General features: G+C 45.4%; 1 protein-coding gene across 6 annotated transcripts in view; it reads right to left on the bottom strand.

Annotated features, from left to right (window-relative positions):
- The window catches only part of LOC140421801 (uncharacterized), a 56,085-nt gene that overhangs the window by 16,124 nt on the left and 24,470 nt on the right, over nt 1–15,491 (bottom strand). For 2 of the 6 annotated variants that reach the window (XM_072506703.1, XM_072506698.1), the window contains exon 2: nt 4,853–11,007. The exons of 1 other annotated variant lie outside the window; for it this stretch is intronic. In XM_072506703.1, coding sequence (XP_072362804.1) covers nt 9,287–10,576 — 1,290 coding nt within the window. In that variant the 5' untranslated portion in view covers nt 10,577–11,007 and the 3' untranslated portion in view covers nt 4,853–9,286. Of the gene's footprint in view, nt 1–4,852; nt 11,008–13,304; nt 15,140–15,164; nt 15,491 lie in introns of those variants that run through there. 3 more of the 6 variants (XM_072506699.1, XM_072506702.1, XM_072506700.1) reach the window with 3 other exon arrangements.

Below are 15,491 nucleotides of genomic sequence, written 5' to 3'. Positions count from 1 at the left end.
CATAGTATCTAAAAAGGTTAGGGGGGTTACAGGGTTAGGTGGAGGTGTGGGCTTAGCTAGGGAGCTCTTTCCAAGGGCCGGTGCAGACTAGATGGGCCGAATGGCCTCCTGCACTGTAAATTCTATGAGGTCAGAAGCTCATATTGGATCAAGTATGAAACCAAATTTACAAAGAGACTGGTTAAGTCTCAGACTGTTGCCAGGGAGAGGGGTAGAGTTGGTATGTCAGGAATGGAGGTTGGAGCCGGGACCGAACAGTGGATTCAGTCTTCTCCATATTTGATTGAAGTTATTTCCTAAGCAGGAAGAGAACCAGAATGGACCCTGAGTCTGATATCCGATATAACTTAGTTCGAGAGGGAGAGGAAGAACGAAGGAAACCCTGGAAGATTTGGTGAAACAACCTTTGTGATTGTTCATCAAATCTCCACACAGTCAATTCTGGACACAAGGTTAACATCTGTTATTCTGTCTGCTCAGTCAGGGTGATTCAGATTAAAGTCTGTCACAATGGATGAAGTGACTTATAAAGCATATTCTTACCTCAAATTACATAACTTTGGTAAAAGGATACAGAAATAATGATCGAATACTTTATTTGGATTTCAGCCCCAGGGATGAGGGAGAGTGTGTGGGACGGGGATTTACAGCTTTGGGGACAGAAGAGAGACAAAAATGTTCAGCAGAAATTGGAATTAACTGTTCTGAATTTCTATCCTGTACTGATAGTGTGGCCTTTGTAAACTCCTTTTCCAGGGCATTAGGAGAGGATTTTCAGACAGGAAACACAAACCAAATATCACATTAAGATCTGACAGTGTCACTCAATTGATCAGGACCTGAATATCCTCAGACTATAAATGTGGAAAGAAAAATGTTTGTTCTGTTTGTGGGAAAATATTTCAAACATCAGTGTGACAGGAAAAGCACCGAGACACACACACACCCGAGTGAGTGTGTTCCAGTGAACTGACTGTGGAAAGAGCTTTAACCAGTTACAGCCTGAAAAAAAACACCATTCACGAAGTGGGGGGAAACCATACACGTGTTCTGTGTGAGGACCAAGCTTCACTTGATTGTCTAAAGAGGAAACGGACAAAGACACTGACTCCATGGAGATACCGTCAAAACCGTGGGGTATGATTTTCGCTTAGGGGGTTTCCAAAATGCGAGAGGTCCCGGGTTCATATCCCGGACGAGCCCTGCAAAGTGATTGACTGAGGAGGTGATGGTGCAGTGGCATTGTCACTGCATGAGTAATCCCGAGACCCAGCACAATTCTCTGAGAATGCAGGTTCAAACCCCACCACGGCAGATGCTTCATTGTGGCTTGTATTTGAACTTGAATCCAATAAATCAAGGGTAGCAGTGGTTAGCTCCACTGTCCCAGGTTCGATTCCTGCTTGGGTCACTGACTGTGCGGAGTCTGCCTGGGTTTACTCCGGGTGCTCCGGTTTTCCCCTAGTCCAAAGATGTGCAGGTTTGGTGGAGTGGCTATGCTCAATTGCTCTTAGTGTCGAAAAGGGTTAGATGGGGTTACTGGGTTCTGGGGATAGGGTGGAGGTGTGGGCTTGAGAAGGGTGCTCTTTCCAAGGGCCAGTGCAGACTCGATGTGCCGAATGGCCTGTTCTGCACTGTAAATTATATGATTGTGGAAGTTGGGTGTGAAATAGTTTTAGTGAGAATTGGGTCAAAGGAGCACAGGGTAAGTCTCACAGACAAGATGAGCGCTGAGAGAACATGATGGGAGACAGCAGGAAAAGAAGAGAAAGATCTGAGTTCAGAATTTGGACAAGAACGGTCTTCGAGGCAGTTTTACTGAGTGGTTTAGTGGAAGAGGAGCTGTAGAATCAGCTGATTGGATTGTTTCAATGGGTGGGGTTTTCCAGTCCTTCCTGTTGGCTGGATTTTCCAGTCCCACAGATCTCTCGGTCTGCTGTTCCGGTTCATTGGTTGTCTCATTGGGTTCGCGTAGGCCTCTTGGGGTCTGTGGAAAAACTCCCGGTGCGTCATTCGCCTGATGAATTCCCTGGAGCGGAGAAACTACGACATCTTCTTCACAGCCTTCAACACGTCATCGATGAAGACGAACATCTTGCCAAGGTCAACACTGCTTGCCTCCAAACAACCGCGCATTTCATTTCATTTTTCAACCTCAAACAGACTATTGATTGCAGCAAACTACCTAGCATTCAGAACGATCATGACACCACACAACCCTGCCATGGCAACCTCTGCAAGATGTGCCAGATCATCAACATGGGTACCACCATTACACGTGAGAACACGTGTAATGGTGCGCCTCGTCCAACATTATCTACTTCGTACGCTGCAGCAAAGGATGTCCCGAGGCGTGGTACGTTGGTGAGGCCAATGCAGACGCTGCGACAACGAATGAACGGACATCGCGCAACAATCGCCAGACAGGAATGTTCCCTTGCAGTCGGGGAACACTTCAGCAGTCAAGGGCATTCAGCCTCTGATCTTCGGATAAGCGTTCGGCGTTCAGGACGCGCGACAACGCAGAATGGCAGAGCAGAAACTGATAGCCAAGTTCGCACACATGATTACGGCCTCAACTGGGACCCTGGATTCATGGTACATTACATGTGCTTGCAAAATCCTACCAACTGTTCTGGCTTGAGACAATTCACACCTCTTTAACCTGTGATTATCCCTCTCTCCAGTCGCACAGTATGGACCTGCAAAGACTTAATTACCTGCAAAGACTCGCATTCAAAGTACCATTTTGCGTCAATGGATTTTTCTACATATGTTTGTGGAACCGACATCTTCATTCACCTGAGGAAGAAGCTGCAATCCGAAAGCTAGTGATTCTAAACAAACCTGTTGGACTTTAACCTGGTGTTGTAAGACTTCTTACTGTGCTCATCCCAGTCCAACGCAGGCATCTCCACATCATAAATGAGAAGCATTAAATGCTTCTGCCAGTTTCGAACCATGCACCTTTTGCTCGTTAGGTGAATGTGATAACCTCCATGCTACAGAAACAGCTGGCAGCACAGTACCAATGGATCTGTGCAACGTTCAACTGCACAGTCTTGCTGCAGCTTTCAATGGTTTGGCTGGGAGGCCAGGTCACTTATTACATTAAAACAGATGTCTCAACTTGTAAGACCATAAGATATAGAACTTATATTGAAGTTTAGCATTTGTTCAGTAAATACCTAACCGAACAATGCTCTCTGTTCAATCATTAATGCATCAATCTTGTCTTCCTGCAGAAAGTTTCCACCAATTTTACTCAATATTTGTTTCATTATTCAATGTTGAACATCAGTATATTTATTTGTTATATATGACTTCATTTTGAATTGAATAGATCTCGAGTCTTCACTCTGAATAACTCTGAAATACACACCATTGAATTGCAAACATGACTGATCAAGAAAAGAAAACGTTTCACTGGGTAACAGAAATTCCATGAATCTTTGTTCAATTTGACCTCAGACAGCTTTTAAACAAAGTCAAATATAGTTAAATGGAAGAGAATTGAGAATTATATGTTGCTTATATTTGACCCCTCTGTGTTTTGGTGTGAAACATTCTGCAGCCTAAATACCGTTCATGTATAAGAAAGGAGGGCTGACAGGAAATCCGCACTGAGCCTGGATTTCCTCATCTCCCCGAGTGGCTTTTCCTGTTTCTCCATCATTAAGGCTGAATCTTTCAATAACGTGGTTCAGTTAAATCTCTAACATTTCCTCTAATTCAGTTACAGTATCGTTTGTGTCTGTCTGTATGAGCTGTCTAGATATGTTTCGGAGGGTGATTAAAATCTTAATCTACGTCTACAAAGCCATTCAATTCTTTTGTGAACTGAGCAAACTGCCAAGATCCGCACTTTGTTTTTTCATGTATGGAACAATCGGTCTGGACTGTACGCAGAACAATACTTTTCACTGTACCTCGGGACACGTGACAATAAATCAAATCCAATCAGAGACAGTTTCTTACTCGTCTTCAAATTGAAAAGAATCTTCTTAAAAATTATTCATTCATGGGAGGTGGGGGTCACTGGCTGGGCAGCATTTACTGCTCATTCCAATTGCCCTTGAACTGTGTGTCTTGTGAGGCTATTTCAGAGGGCACTTACAAATGAACTACAACATTGCTGTGGATCTGGAGTCACATGTAGGCCAGGCCACCTAAGGAGAGCAGATTTCTTGAAGGACATTAGTGAACCAGATGAGTTTTCACAACAATCAAGAGTGTTATCATTAGACTTCTAATTCAAGACTTTTATTCAATTTCAGCATCTGTCATAGGCAGATTCGATCCCAGATCCCCAGAGCATTAACCTGGGTGTCTGAATTACCATTACTCCAATGTCCAGCCCGCATATTCTTGGCAGAATATGGTGTCTCATGTTGTGTTCTGTGATCTTGTCTTGCAATGATTCTACAGAACTGCTGGTGAATTAGTCAGAACGATGATTTATTAATGTACACGTAACGATCAGAATGCTATACAGACTTAAGTTATCACAGAATTACATTAGAACTCTTGGAACTACCCTTATGTGCGACTGGTCTCGTGTATGCATGACAACCTTCTGCTGGTAGCCGGAACCTGACTGCTGCCTGACGCCAACGACTGGTGGGAGGTCACACTGCTGAGTACATGTAATATTATATACAGGCTTCTCACCACATCTCGTAACTTCTCAAAATTATCAAGTAATTTATTTCTTCAAACAAATTCTGATAGCTCTGCAGTTTCTGGAAAAATGTTGGTTGATCGTGTTATTTTTTAAATTAAAGATCTAGTTTTTGCAATATAATTACCTAATACACTAATTCACTAATCATAATCAATGTTCACTACTGAATAAACTTCAATTTTATTATTTTTTTTTGCGATGAAATCAAGACATAGTTAATATAGAAAAGGTACAGGTGACATTGCTGCAGATAGGCACATGTTAGAGGTATAAAAGGGCTTCCTTGACCTTATTACTAAGGCCAGTGAATACAATATGAAAATAACAATTTACGGGCAGCAAAGCTGCGCAGTGGTTAGCACTGCTGCCTCATGGCGCAGATGTTCTAGGTTCGATCCCGACCCTGGGTCACTGCCGTGTGGAGTTTGCACATTCTTCTCGTGGTTTTGTTGGTTTCACCCCCACAACCCAAAAATGTGCAGGGTAGGTGGATTGGCCACGCTAAATTGTTCCTTAATGCGAAAAAATGAATTGGGTACTCTAAAAAAAATTTTAATAATGAAAATAACAATTTAAAAACTAAATGTGATTACACATGCGTACTTAGTTTCCTACATTACAACAGTGAATATGTTTCAAAAGTACTCCATTGGCTTTAAAACACTGTAGGAGGTCCAGTGGTAGTGAGAGGTTTTATAGAAATGTATATTTGTTCTAATTGTCTGCAAACGAGGATATATTACACTTGGTGTCCTCACCAATTTATTGATAAAGTTTGAGTCTTAATTTTGTGCAATAACCACGTCAATGACACCATTTTGAATACTCTGTGAAATTCCAGACACACCATATGCACAATTATTTGTTGTAAAACACAGCGAGTTGCAGTCATTTGGAATGCACTGTCTATAAATGTTGCTGGAATCTCTTTGGACTGTAACTTCCAAAAGGGAATTTGACACATTCTGAAAAAGAAAACAAAATAGTCGAACTCTGGGATTAAATGGGTCGCTGTACAAAGAGCTGGCATGGGAAAAATGGGCCAAATAGACTCCTCCGTGCTCCAGCAGCCTTGTGTGCATGTAAAGGGAGTGGTGACAACCTGGAACCTACAGCCTATGAGGGAGGAGATGCAGAGATGACGGAAGGATTTCAATAGGAAATTGGACAAGCACTGAGAGAAATAAACCCACAGGGATTTGGGGATAGAACGGGGCAATGGACAGACTGGCTTCCTCCACAGGGAGACGACACGGTCTCAAAGGGCTGAATGGCCTCATTCCCCACCCTCCAGATGCTGTGATCTCAGGAGAGAAATTCAGCTGCTCCAGTCACTCTAACTAACTGGAGTCCCTTATCTCTGGTGCCATTCTTGTAAATGTCCTCTACACCGTCTCTAAGAACTTCACATCCTTCCTAAAGGGCAGCACGGTAGCATTGTGGATAGCACAATTGCTTCACAGCTCCAGGGTCCCAGGTTCGATTCCGGCTTTGGTCACTGTCTGTGCGGAGTCTGCACATCCTCCCCATGTGTGCGTGGGTTTCCTCCGGGTGCTCCGGTTTCCTCCCAGTCCAAAGATGTGCAGGTTAGGTGGATTGGCCATGATAAATTGCCCTTAGTGTCCAAAATTGCCCTTAGTGTTGGGTGGGGTTACTGGGTTATGGGGATAGGGTGGAGGTGTTGACCTTGGGTAGGGTGCTCTTTCCAAGAGCCGGTGCAGACTCGATGGGCCGAATGGCCTCCTTCTACACTGTACATTCTATGATAATCTATGATAAAGTGTGGAGCCCATATATAGGCTTCCATTCCAGAGGGATAAAATTGAAAAGTACGGAGGAAATGTTCAACTTGTTTAAAACGATGGTTCGACTACACTGGGAGCTCTGTCAGCATTGATGATCTCCATTTAGAACAAAGGAAATAGAGACACTGGATAAGGTGCAACAAAGATTCATAATATACAGAACTGAGAGCATTGAACACTCAGGAAAGTCTGGGGCTGCTTTTTTCTGGAAAAGAGAAGACTGATGGAAGTCTTTCAGATTATGAAGGGATTCAATTATCCAATAGGAATTTCAATCGACACCTCTTTATCCAGCGAGTGGTGGGAATCGGGAACTCACGACCACAGCGAGTGGTTGAGATGAACAGCATGAATCCATTGAATGTGAAACTAGATACATACATGAGGGAGAAAGGAATAGAAGGAGATGTTGGTGGGGGGACACATATAGAGGGGTGGGTGGAGGATCATGTGGAGCACAAATACTGACACAGACCATGGCTAACCTCAGCCGGTATGGGAATTTAACCTGTGCCGTTGGTGTGGCTCAGCACGAACCAGCCATCCAGCCAACTGAGCTAACCGATCCCCGTATAAATCTGAAATAATTCCATAAATATTAGTGATTGCCTGTCTCCCACCATACTATTAAATGTAGTTTCCCAGTGCCTCAGATAACTTGCCCCTCATACCCTAATAATTTTCTTCTGTGAGAAGCACCAAGATAAATTAAACAAAAGAACCATGTAACCACCACAGCCCATCTTCATGGCAATGTGGCATGATTTTGGGGGTTTCCAAACAGAAATGGTAATGAAACATCTTCTAACCTCCAAACACCTTTTCACTCTTTGGTCCTTGTGAAATGTGAAACCAGATATTCGCAAGAAGGGTCAGAGAGAATCAGACCATTGAAGACGAAGCCATGAGACCAGACAGTCCAACAGAAATAAACTCTCTGAACATCCCCATTGACCAACAGAATGAAGAAATGCAGTCCTGGATGTAATTGAGAACAGAATCAATAACAGCAGAATCCAATCCCTGTAATCAGTCGTGAACTTGTTGGTGCCTCAGGAAGTGTGATGAATTACAAAATCCCTTCTCACATTGAGAGCAGGTGAACGGCCTCACCCCAGTATGAACTCCCTTGTGTGACTGCAGACGGCATTACCGAGTGAATCGCGCAAATAGAGGTAAACATCTTCTGAGTTATGGGCGTGACACCCACACAGACACTTGGAGAACGTGGCTCCACACGGACAGTGACCTGGGGCCAGGATTGAATAATGGTCCTCAGCTCGGTGAGACTGCAGTGCTACCCATTGCGTCACCTAACTATTTAGATGAGGGAACAAAATGCAATATCTCCAAATTTGCAGATGACACAAGTTGTGTGGGAGGGTGAGCTGTGAGGAGGCTGCAGAGATCCTTCAGTGTGATTTGGACAAGTTGAGTGAGTGGGCAAATGAATGGCAGATACAATATAATTTGGAGAAATGCGAGGTTATCCAGTTTGGTAGCAAAACGAGAAGGCAGGCTATTATCTGAATTGTCATAAATTAGGAGAGAGAAATGTGCAACGAGACCTGGATATCCTCGTACATATCACTGAAGGAAAGTATGCAGCGACAGCAAGCGGTAAAGGCAAATGATATGCTAGCCTTCATTGCGAGCGGCTTCGAGTACAGGAGCAGGAATATCTTGCTGTCATTATACAGGGCCTTGGCGAGGCCATACCTGGATGATTGTGTGCAATTTTGGTCTCCTTATCTGAGGAAGAATATTCTTGCTCTAGAGGGATTGCAGCGAAGGTTTACCAGACTGATTCCTTGGATGGTGGGACTGACGTATGAGAGATTGAATCAGTTAGGATTGTATTCGCTGGAGTTCAGAAGAATGGGGGGGGGGGGGGGGGGGGGATCTCATAGAAACCTATAATATTCCAACAGGACTTGACAGGGTAGATGCAGGAAAGATTTTCCCAATGGTGGGAGTGTACAGAATGAGAGGTCGCAGTCTGAGGATACAGGGTAGACCATTTATTTCATAGATTTCATAGAATTTATAGTACAGAAGGAGGCCATTTGGCCCATCGAGTCTACACCAGCTCTTGGAAAGAGCACCCTACCCAACCCCACACTTCCACCCTATCCCCATTACCCCCACCCAACACTAAGGGCAATATTGGACACCAAGGGCCAATTTGGGATGGCCAATCCACCTAACCTGCACATCTTTGGACTGTGGGATAAAACGGGAGCACCCAGAGGAAACCCACGCAGACACGGGGAGGATATGCAGACTGCACAGTGACCCAAGCCGGAATCGAACCTGGGACCCTGGAGCTGTGAAGCAATTGTGCTATCCACAATGCTACCGTGCTGCCCTTTCATGTAGCGCAAACCCTGAAGCGAGCATCTTTCCCCTAGACCAACGAGCCGGCATCCTCCTGACCCAGTCCATGGCTTTCTCCCTCATTGTCTGAAACACATGAGCAACTTTTGTATAATCGCGGTGCATATATTTAAGTCTAAATCATTGATATATACCGGAAAACTGTGGAGCCCCACTGGAAACAGACGGCCAGGCATCATTCAGTCCTGGCTTTCATTGCACTCATTGCCCTTAGTGTCCAAAAAGGTGAGGTGGGGTTATGGGTTAGGTTAGAGGTATGGGCTTAAGTAAGGTGCTCTTTGCAAGGGCCGGTGCACTCGATGGGCCGAATGCCCTCCTTCTGCACTGTAAATGCTATGATTCTGTTTCCGTGTGAACTCGCTGGTGTTTCCGCAGATTCGGTTTACTTTTAAATCTCTTTTCAGTCAGAACATTTAAAAGGTTTCTGATCAGTGTGAACAAGTTGGTGGCTGGTCAGGTGGGATGACTCAGTAAATTTCTTGTCACACACGGAGCAAGAGTACGGTCTCTGTCCAGTGTGAACTCGCTGGTGTTGCAGAAGCTGGGATGAGCATGTGAATCTCTTCCCACACACGGAGCAGGTGAATGACCTCTCCCCAGTGTGAGTGCGTTGGTGTCTCAGTAAATCCTTTTTACTTTTAAAACTCTTCTCACAGTCAGCACATTTAAAAGGTCTCTGATCAGAATGAACAAGTTGGTGTCTCAGGAGGTCTGATGACTGAGTGAATCCCATCCCACAGACGGAGCAGGTGAATGGCCTCTCTCCAGTATGAGTGCGTTGGTGTCTCAGTAAATCCTTTTTACTTTTAAAACTCTTCTCACAGTCAGCACATTTAAAAGGTTTCTGGTCACTATGAACAAGTTGGTGTGTCAGGAGGTGGGATGACCTAGTGAATCCCTTCCCACACACGGAGCAGGTGAATGGCCTCTCCCCAGTGTGAGTACTTTGGTGTCTCAGTAAAGTCATTTTCCTTTTGAAGCTCTTCTCACAGTTAGCACATTCAAAAGGTCTCTGATCAGAATGAACAAGTTGGTGTCTCAGGAGGTATGATGACTGAGTAAATCCCTTCCCACACACGGAGCAGGTGAATGGCTTCTCTCCAGTGTGATGGCGTTGATGTGACAGTAAATCATTTCTGCGTTTAAAGCTCTTTTCACGGTCAGCACGTTTAAACGGTCTCTGGTCAGAGTGGACCTGACGGTGAGCCCGGAGGTTTGACGAAGCCTTAAATCGCTTCCCACATTCCAAACAGGTGAATGGCCTCTCCCCAGTGTGAGTGCGTTGATGTAACAGTAAATAATTTCTGCTTTTAAAGCTCTTCTCACAGTCAGCACATTTAAAAGGTCTCTGATCAGTATGAACAAGTTGGTGGCTCAGGAGGTGGGATGACAGAGTGAATCCCTTCCCACACACGGAGCAGGTGAATGGCCTCTCCCCAGTGTGAGTGCGTTGATGTGTCAGTAAATCCTTTCTGCATTTAAAGCTCTTTCCACAGTCAGCACATTTAAACGGTCTCTGATCAGTATGAACAAGTTGGTGTGTCAGGAGGTATGATGACCGAGTGAATCCCTTCCCACACATGGAGCAGGTAAATGGCCTTTCCCCAGTGTGAATACGTTGATGAGTTTCCAATTCAGATGGGTAATTGAATCCCAACCCACAGTCCCCACATTTCCACGGTTTCTCCATGGTTATCGACAAGTTATCAGGTGTAGGTGGGATGCAGATTTGACGTCACTATCAGATCAGCCGTGATGTTATTAAATGGTGGAACAGGCTCACGGGGCTGAACGTCCTGTTGCTGCTTCTTGATTCCTATCGTGCGAATGTCCTTATGTCTCTCCAACTTGGATCATCAGTTGAAGCCTGAGTACAGTGTCTCCCTGTTATAAATGCTGCAATTTAATTTCATGCTGTGTGATTGGTTAAAACTCAGTTCCAGCTAACTGTGGAAAATTACTTAGATGTCTGTGTCTTGGTGCTTTTCCAATCACAGTGATTTAAAAATTTTTTTCCAAAAGACAAAACAGACAAACATTTCTCCTTCCACGTTGAAAGGCCGATCCTGATGAATCAAGTGACTGTCAGATCTCGACATGATGTTTGCATCTGCAAATATTCTGTAAAAGAAGATTACATTGAAATACTGTGAATATATAAGACACAAGCAGGCCTTTTTGTCACAGATTCTGCTGCTGTCCATACTCGGCACACATCTCCGACTATCCCACCTATCAAATCTCAGCCTTTCAGCTGATTTTCGATTCCATTTTCTCTCATGTGCTTGTCCCGTTTCCTTTTGAAAACATCTCAGCACTTTCCTCAACTCCTTTGCATGGTAATGAGTTGCACATTCTGAACCCGTAATAAATAATTTTGTCTGTATTGTCCCCTTGGATTTATTCATAACTATCTTGTATTTATGACTTGTGGTTCATTGATGGTCACTCTCTCACATCACCCCTCTCCATTTAATCTTTCCTGAGAGCTGTAATCTCTCATGTTACAAAAGTCATCACTGTCAATGCAGTATAGAATTTGCAAAGAGACAAACCTTTCTGTTGGGTTCAGTTTGTTATGTGCAAATTCTCCAATTCTAACCCCCTGTAAAAGGAGTTTACAAAAGCCATCACTGTCAGTCCAGGATAGAAATTTTGAACAGGCAATTCTAGTTTCTCTGGAACATTTCTTTCTCTCTTGTTCCCCCAAAGCTGGAAATCCCAGACCCACACACTCTCCCTCCTCCCTTGGCTGAAATCCAAACCCATCTCACCATCTGTACTCCCATTTATTTCCACCACTCCCAGTTTTCTCCCTCCCTCGCCTCTGCCTGGGTGCAGTTTTCCAGCTCCTGCCTGACGACTGACAAAACCAATGGGTCTTATTGGGGGTTTGGGGCCTCCAGCGGATGTTTGTGAATCCTCCCCGCCCACCTGCCAGGGTTTCCTTCCTTGCCAGAGATCAGGGTCCTCATTGATTTGAGTGCAAAGTGTGAGCTCTTATTTCTTGTCCTCCTCCCCCATCCTCTGAACCATCCTCCAGTGTCTGAAGCAGGATGGTGCCCGTCAACCTGGGCCTGTTCCCAGGAGGGAGAAGCCCCGCAGCTGCAAACCAGGGAGCTGACAATGATTGTGAACATAAGACCATAAGAACTAGGAACAGGAGTAGGCCATCTGGCCCCTCAAGCCTGCTCCGCCATTTAATGAGATCATGGCTGATCTTTGTGGACTCAGCTCCACTCTCTGGCCCGTACACCATATCCCCGAATCCCTTTATTCTTTAGAAAGGTATCTATCTTTTTCTTTAAAACATTTAAAGAAGGAGCCTCAACTGCTTCACTGGGCAAGGAATTCCAGAGATTCACAACCCTTTGGGTGAAGATGTTCCTCCTACACTCCGTCCTAAATCTACTTCCCCTTATTTTGAGGCTATGCCCCCTAGTTCTGCTTTCCCCGACCAGTGGAAACAACCTGCCCGCATCTATCCTATCTATTCCCTTCATAATTTTATATGTTTCAATAAGATCCCCCCCGCATCCTTCTAAACTCCAATGAGTACAGTCCCAGTCTACTCAACCTCTCGTCATAATGTAATCCCCTCAACTCTGGGATCAACCTAGTGAATCTCCTCTGCACTCCCTCCAGTGCCAATATGTCCTTTCTCAGGTAAGGAGACCAAATATGAACACAATACTCCAGATGCGGCCTCACCAACGCCCTATACAATTGCAGCATAACCTCACTAGTCTTGAACTCCATCCCTCTAACAACGAAAGACAAAACTCGATTAGCCTTCTTAATCACCTGTTGCACCTGCACACCAACTTTTTGCGACTCGTGCACCAGCACACCCAGGTCCCTCTGCACAGCAGCATGTTTTAACATCTTACCGTTTAAATAATAATCCATTCTGCTGTTATTCCTCCCAAAATGGATAGCCTCACACTTGGCAACATTGAATTCCATCTGCCAGACCCTAGCCCATTCACCTAACCTATCCAAATCCTTCTGCAGACTTCCAGTATCCTCTGCACTTTTTGCTTTACCACTCATCTTAGTGTCGTCTGCAAACTTTGACACATTGCACTTACTCCCCAAATCCAAATCGTCTATGTAAATTGTGAACAACTGCAGGCCCAACACTGATCCTTGAGGGACCCCACTAGTTACAGGTTGCCAACCAGAGAAACACCCATTTATCCCCACTCTCTGCTTTCTGTTAGTTAACCAATCCTCTACCCATGCTACCACTTTACCCTCAATGCCATGCATCTTTAGTTTATGCAGCAACCTTTTGTGTGGCACCTTGTCAAAAGCTTTCTGGAAATCCAGATATACCACATCCATTGGCTACCCGTTATCTACTGCACTGGTAACGGCCTCAAAAAATTCTACCAAATTAGTCAGACACGACCTACCCTTTGTGAACCAATGCTGCGTCTGCACAGCACAGGAAGAAGTCTTACAATATGAAAAAAAAATGAAAATACCAGGTTAAAGTCCAACAGGTTTGTTTCAAACACTAGCTTTCGGAGCACTGCTTCTTCCTCAGGTGTGGAGATGCCGGCGTTGGACTGGGGTGAGCACAGTACGAAGTCTTACAACACCAGGTTAAAGTCCAACAGGTTTGTTTCGATGTCACTAGCTTTCGGAGCGCTGCTCCTTCCTCAGGTGAATGAAGAGGTATGTTCCAGAAACACATATATAGCCAGATTCAAAGATGCCAAACAATGCTTGGAATGCGACCATTAGCAGGTGATTAAATCTTTACAGATCCAGAGATGGGGTAACCCCAGGTTAAAGAGGTGTGAATTGTGTCAAGCCAGGACAGTTGGTAGGATTTTGCAGGCCAGATGGTGGGGGATGAATGTAATGCGACATGAATCCCAGGTCCCGGTTGAGGCCGCACTCATGTGTGCGGAACTTGGCTATAAGTTTCTGCTCGGCGATTCTGCGTTGTCGCGCGTCCTGAAGGCCGCCTTGGAGAACGCTGACCCGGAGATCAGAGGCTGAATGCCCTTGACTGCTGAAGTGTTCCCCGACTGGAAGGGAACATTCCTGCCTGGTGATTGTTGCGCGATGTCCGTTCATTCGTTGTCGCAGCGTCTGCATGGTCTCGCCAATGTACCACGCTTCGGGACATCCTTTCCTGCAGCGTATGAGGTAGACAACGTTGGCCGAGTCGCACGAGTATGTACCGCGTACCTGGTGGGTGGTGTTCTCACGTGTAATAGTGGTATCCATGTCGATCATCTGGCACGTCTTGCAGAGATTGCCATGGCAGGGTTGTGTGGTGTCGTGGTCACTGTTCTGAAGACTGGGTAGTTTGCTGCAAACAATGGTTTGTTTGAGGTTGCGCGGTTGTTTGAAGGCAAGTAGTGGGGGTGTGGGGATGACCTTGGCAAGATGTTCATCGTCATCAATGACGTGTTGAAGGCTGTGAAGATGACGTAGTTTCTCCACTCCGGGGAAGTACTGGACGACGAAGGGTATTCTGTCGGTTGTGTCCCATGTTTGTCTTCTGAGGAGGTCGGTGCGGTTTTTCGCTGTGGCGCATTGGAACTGTCGATCGATGAGTCGAGTGCCATATCCCGTTCGTACGAGGGCCATATCCCGTTCGTACGAGGGCATCTTTCAACGTCTGTAGATGTCTGTTACGCTCCTCCTCGTCTGAGCAGATCCTGTGTATACGGAGAGCTTGTCCATAGGTGATGGCTTCTTTAATGTGTTTAGGGTGGAAGCTGGAGAAGTGGAGCATCGTGAGGTTATCCGTGGGTTTGCGGTAAAGCGAAGTGCTGAGGTGACCGTCCTTGATGGAGACGAGTGTGTCCAAGAATGCAACTGATTTTGGAGAGTAGTCCATGGTGAGTCTGATGGTTGGATGGAACTTATTAATGTCATCGTGTAGTCGTTTCAGTGATTCTTCGCCGTGGGTCCAAAGGAAAAAAATGTCATCGATGTATCTGGTGTATAACGTCAGTTGAAGGTCCTGTGCGGTGAGTAGGTCCTGTTCAAACTTGTGCATGAAGATGTTGGCATATTGGGGTGCGAATTTCTTACAGGTGAATTTCTTCCTCGGGTGAACAGGTTAACCTGGTGTTAAGACTTCTTACTGTGCTTCATATATATGGACAAATTCTGTATCTGCATCTTTGAAGTTGTCCATATATATGTTTCTGGAACATACCTCTTCATTCATCTGAGGAAGGAGCAGTGCTCCTAGTATTTGAAACAAACCTGTTGGACTTTAACCTGGTGTTGTAAGACTCTGTGCTCACCCCAGTCCAGCGCCGGCATCTCCACATAATGATTGTGAAGGGTTTGCTCCAGGTCACAATGCCCGGGAACTGGTTAACGGCGGGTTCGGACCAATAGGAAGAGGACGCGGGTCTGTGTGACCGAACAAGAGCTTCTGATCCTCCAGCCAATCAGAGTGAATGGGAGGCGGAGCAAAGCCGGGGCTCTCTTCGCCCATCCGGGCCTGTCTCGGGGAAAAGCCCGAGCAGCTGTCACCGGTTGAACTGCCGTATCCGAGTTTCGTGTGGACTGTGGGGCCTACACGGAGTGTTTATGAGGTCTCCCGACCCACCCGCCGGCCCCATTCC

Source organism: Scyliorhinus torazame, chromosome 5 (genome assembly GCF_047496885.1).
Source record: "Scyliorhinus torazame isolate Kashiwa2021f chromosome 5, sScyTor2.1, whole genome shotgun sequence".
In the NCBI taxonomy this organism is placed as follows: domain Eukaryota; kingdom Metazoa; phylum Chordata; class Chondrichthyes; order Carcharhiniformes; family Scyliorhinidae; genus Scyliorhinus; species Scyliorhinus torazame.
Note: the sequence above shows the minus strand (reverse complement) of the source record. Positions and strands in the feature narration are given on the sequence as shown.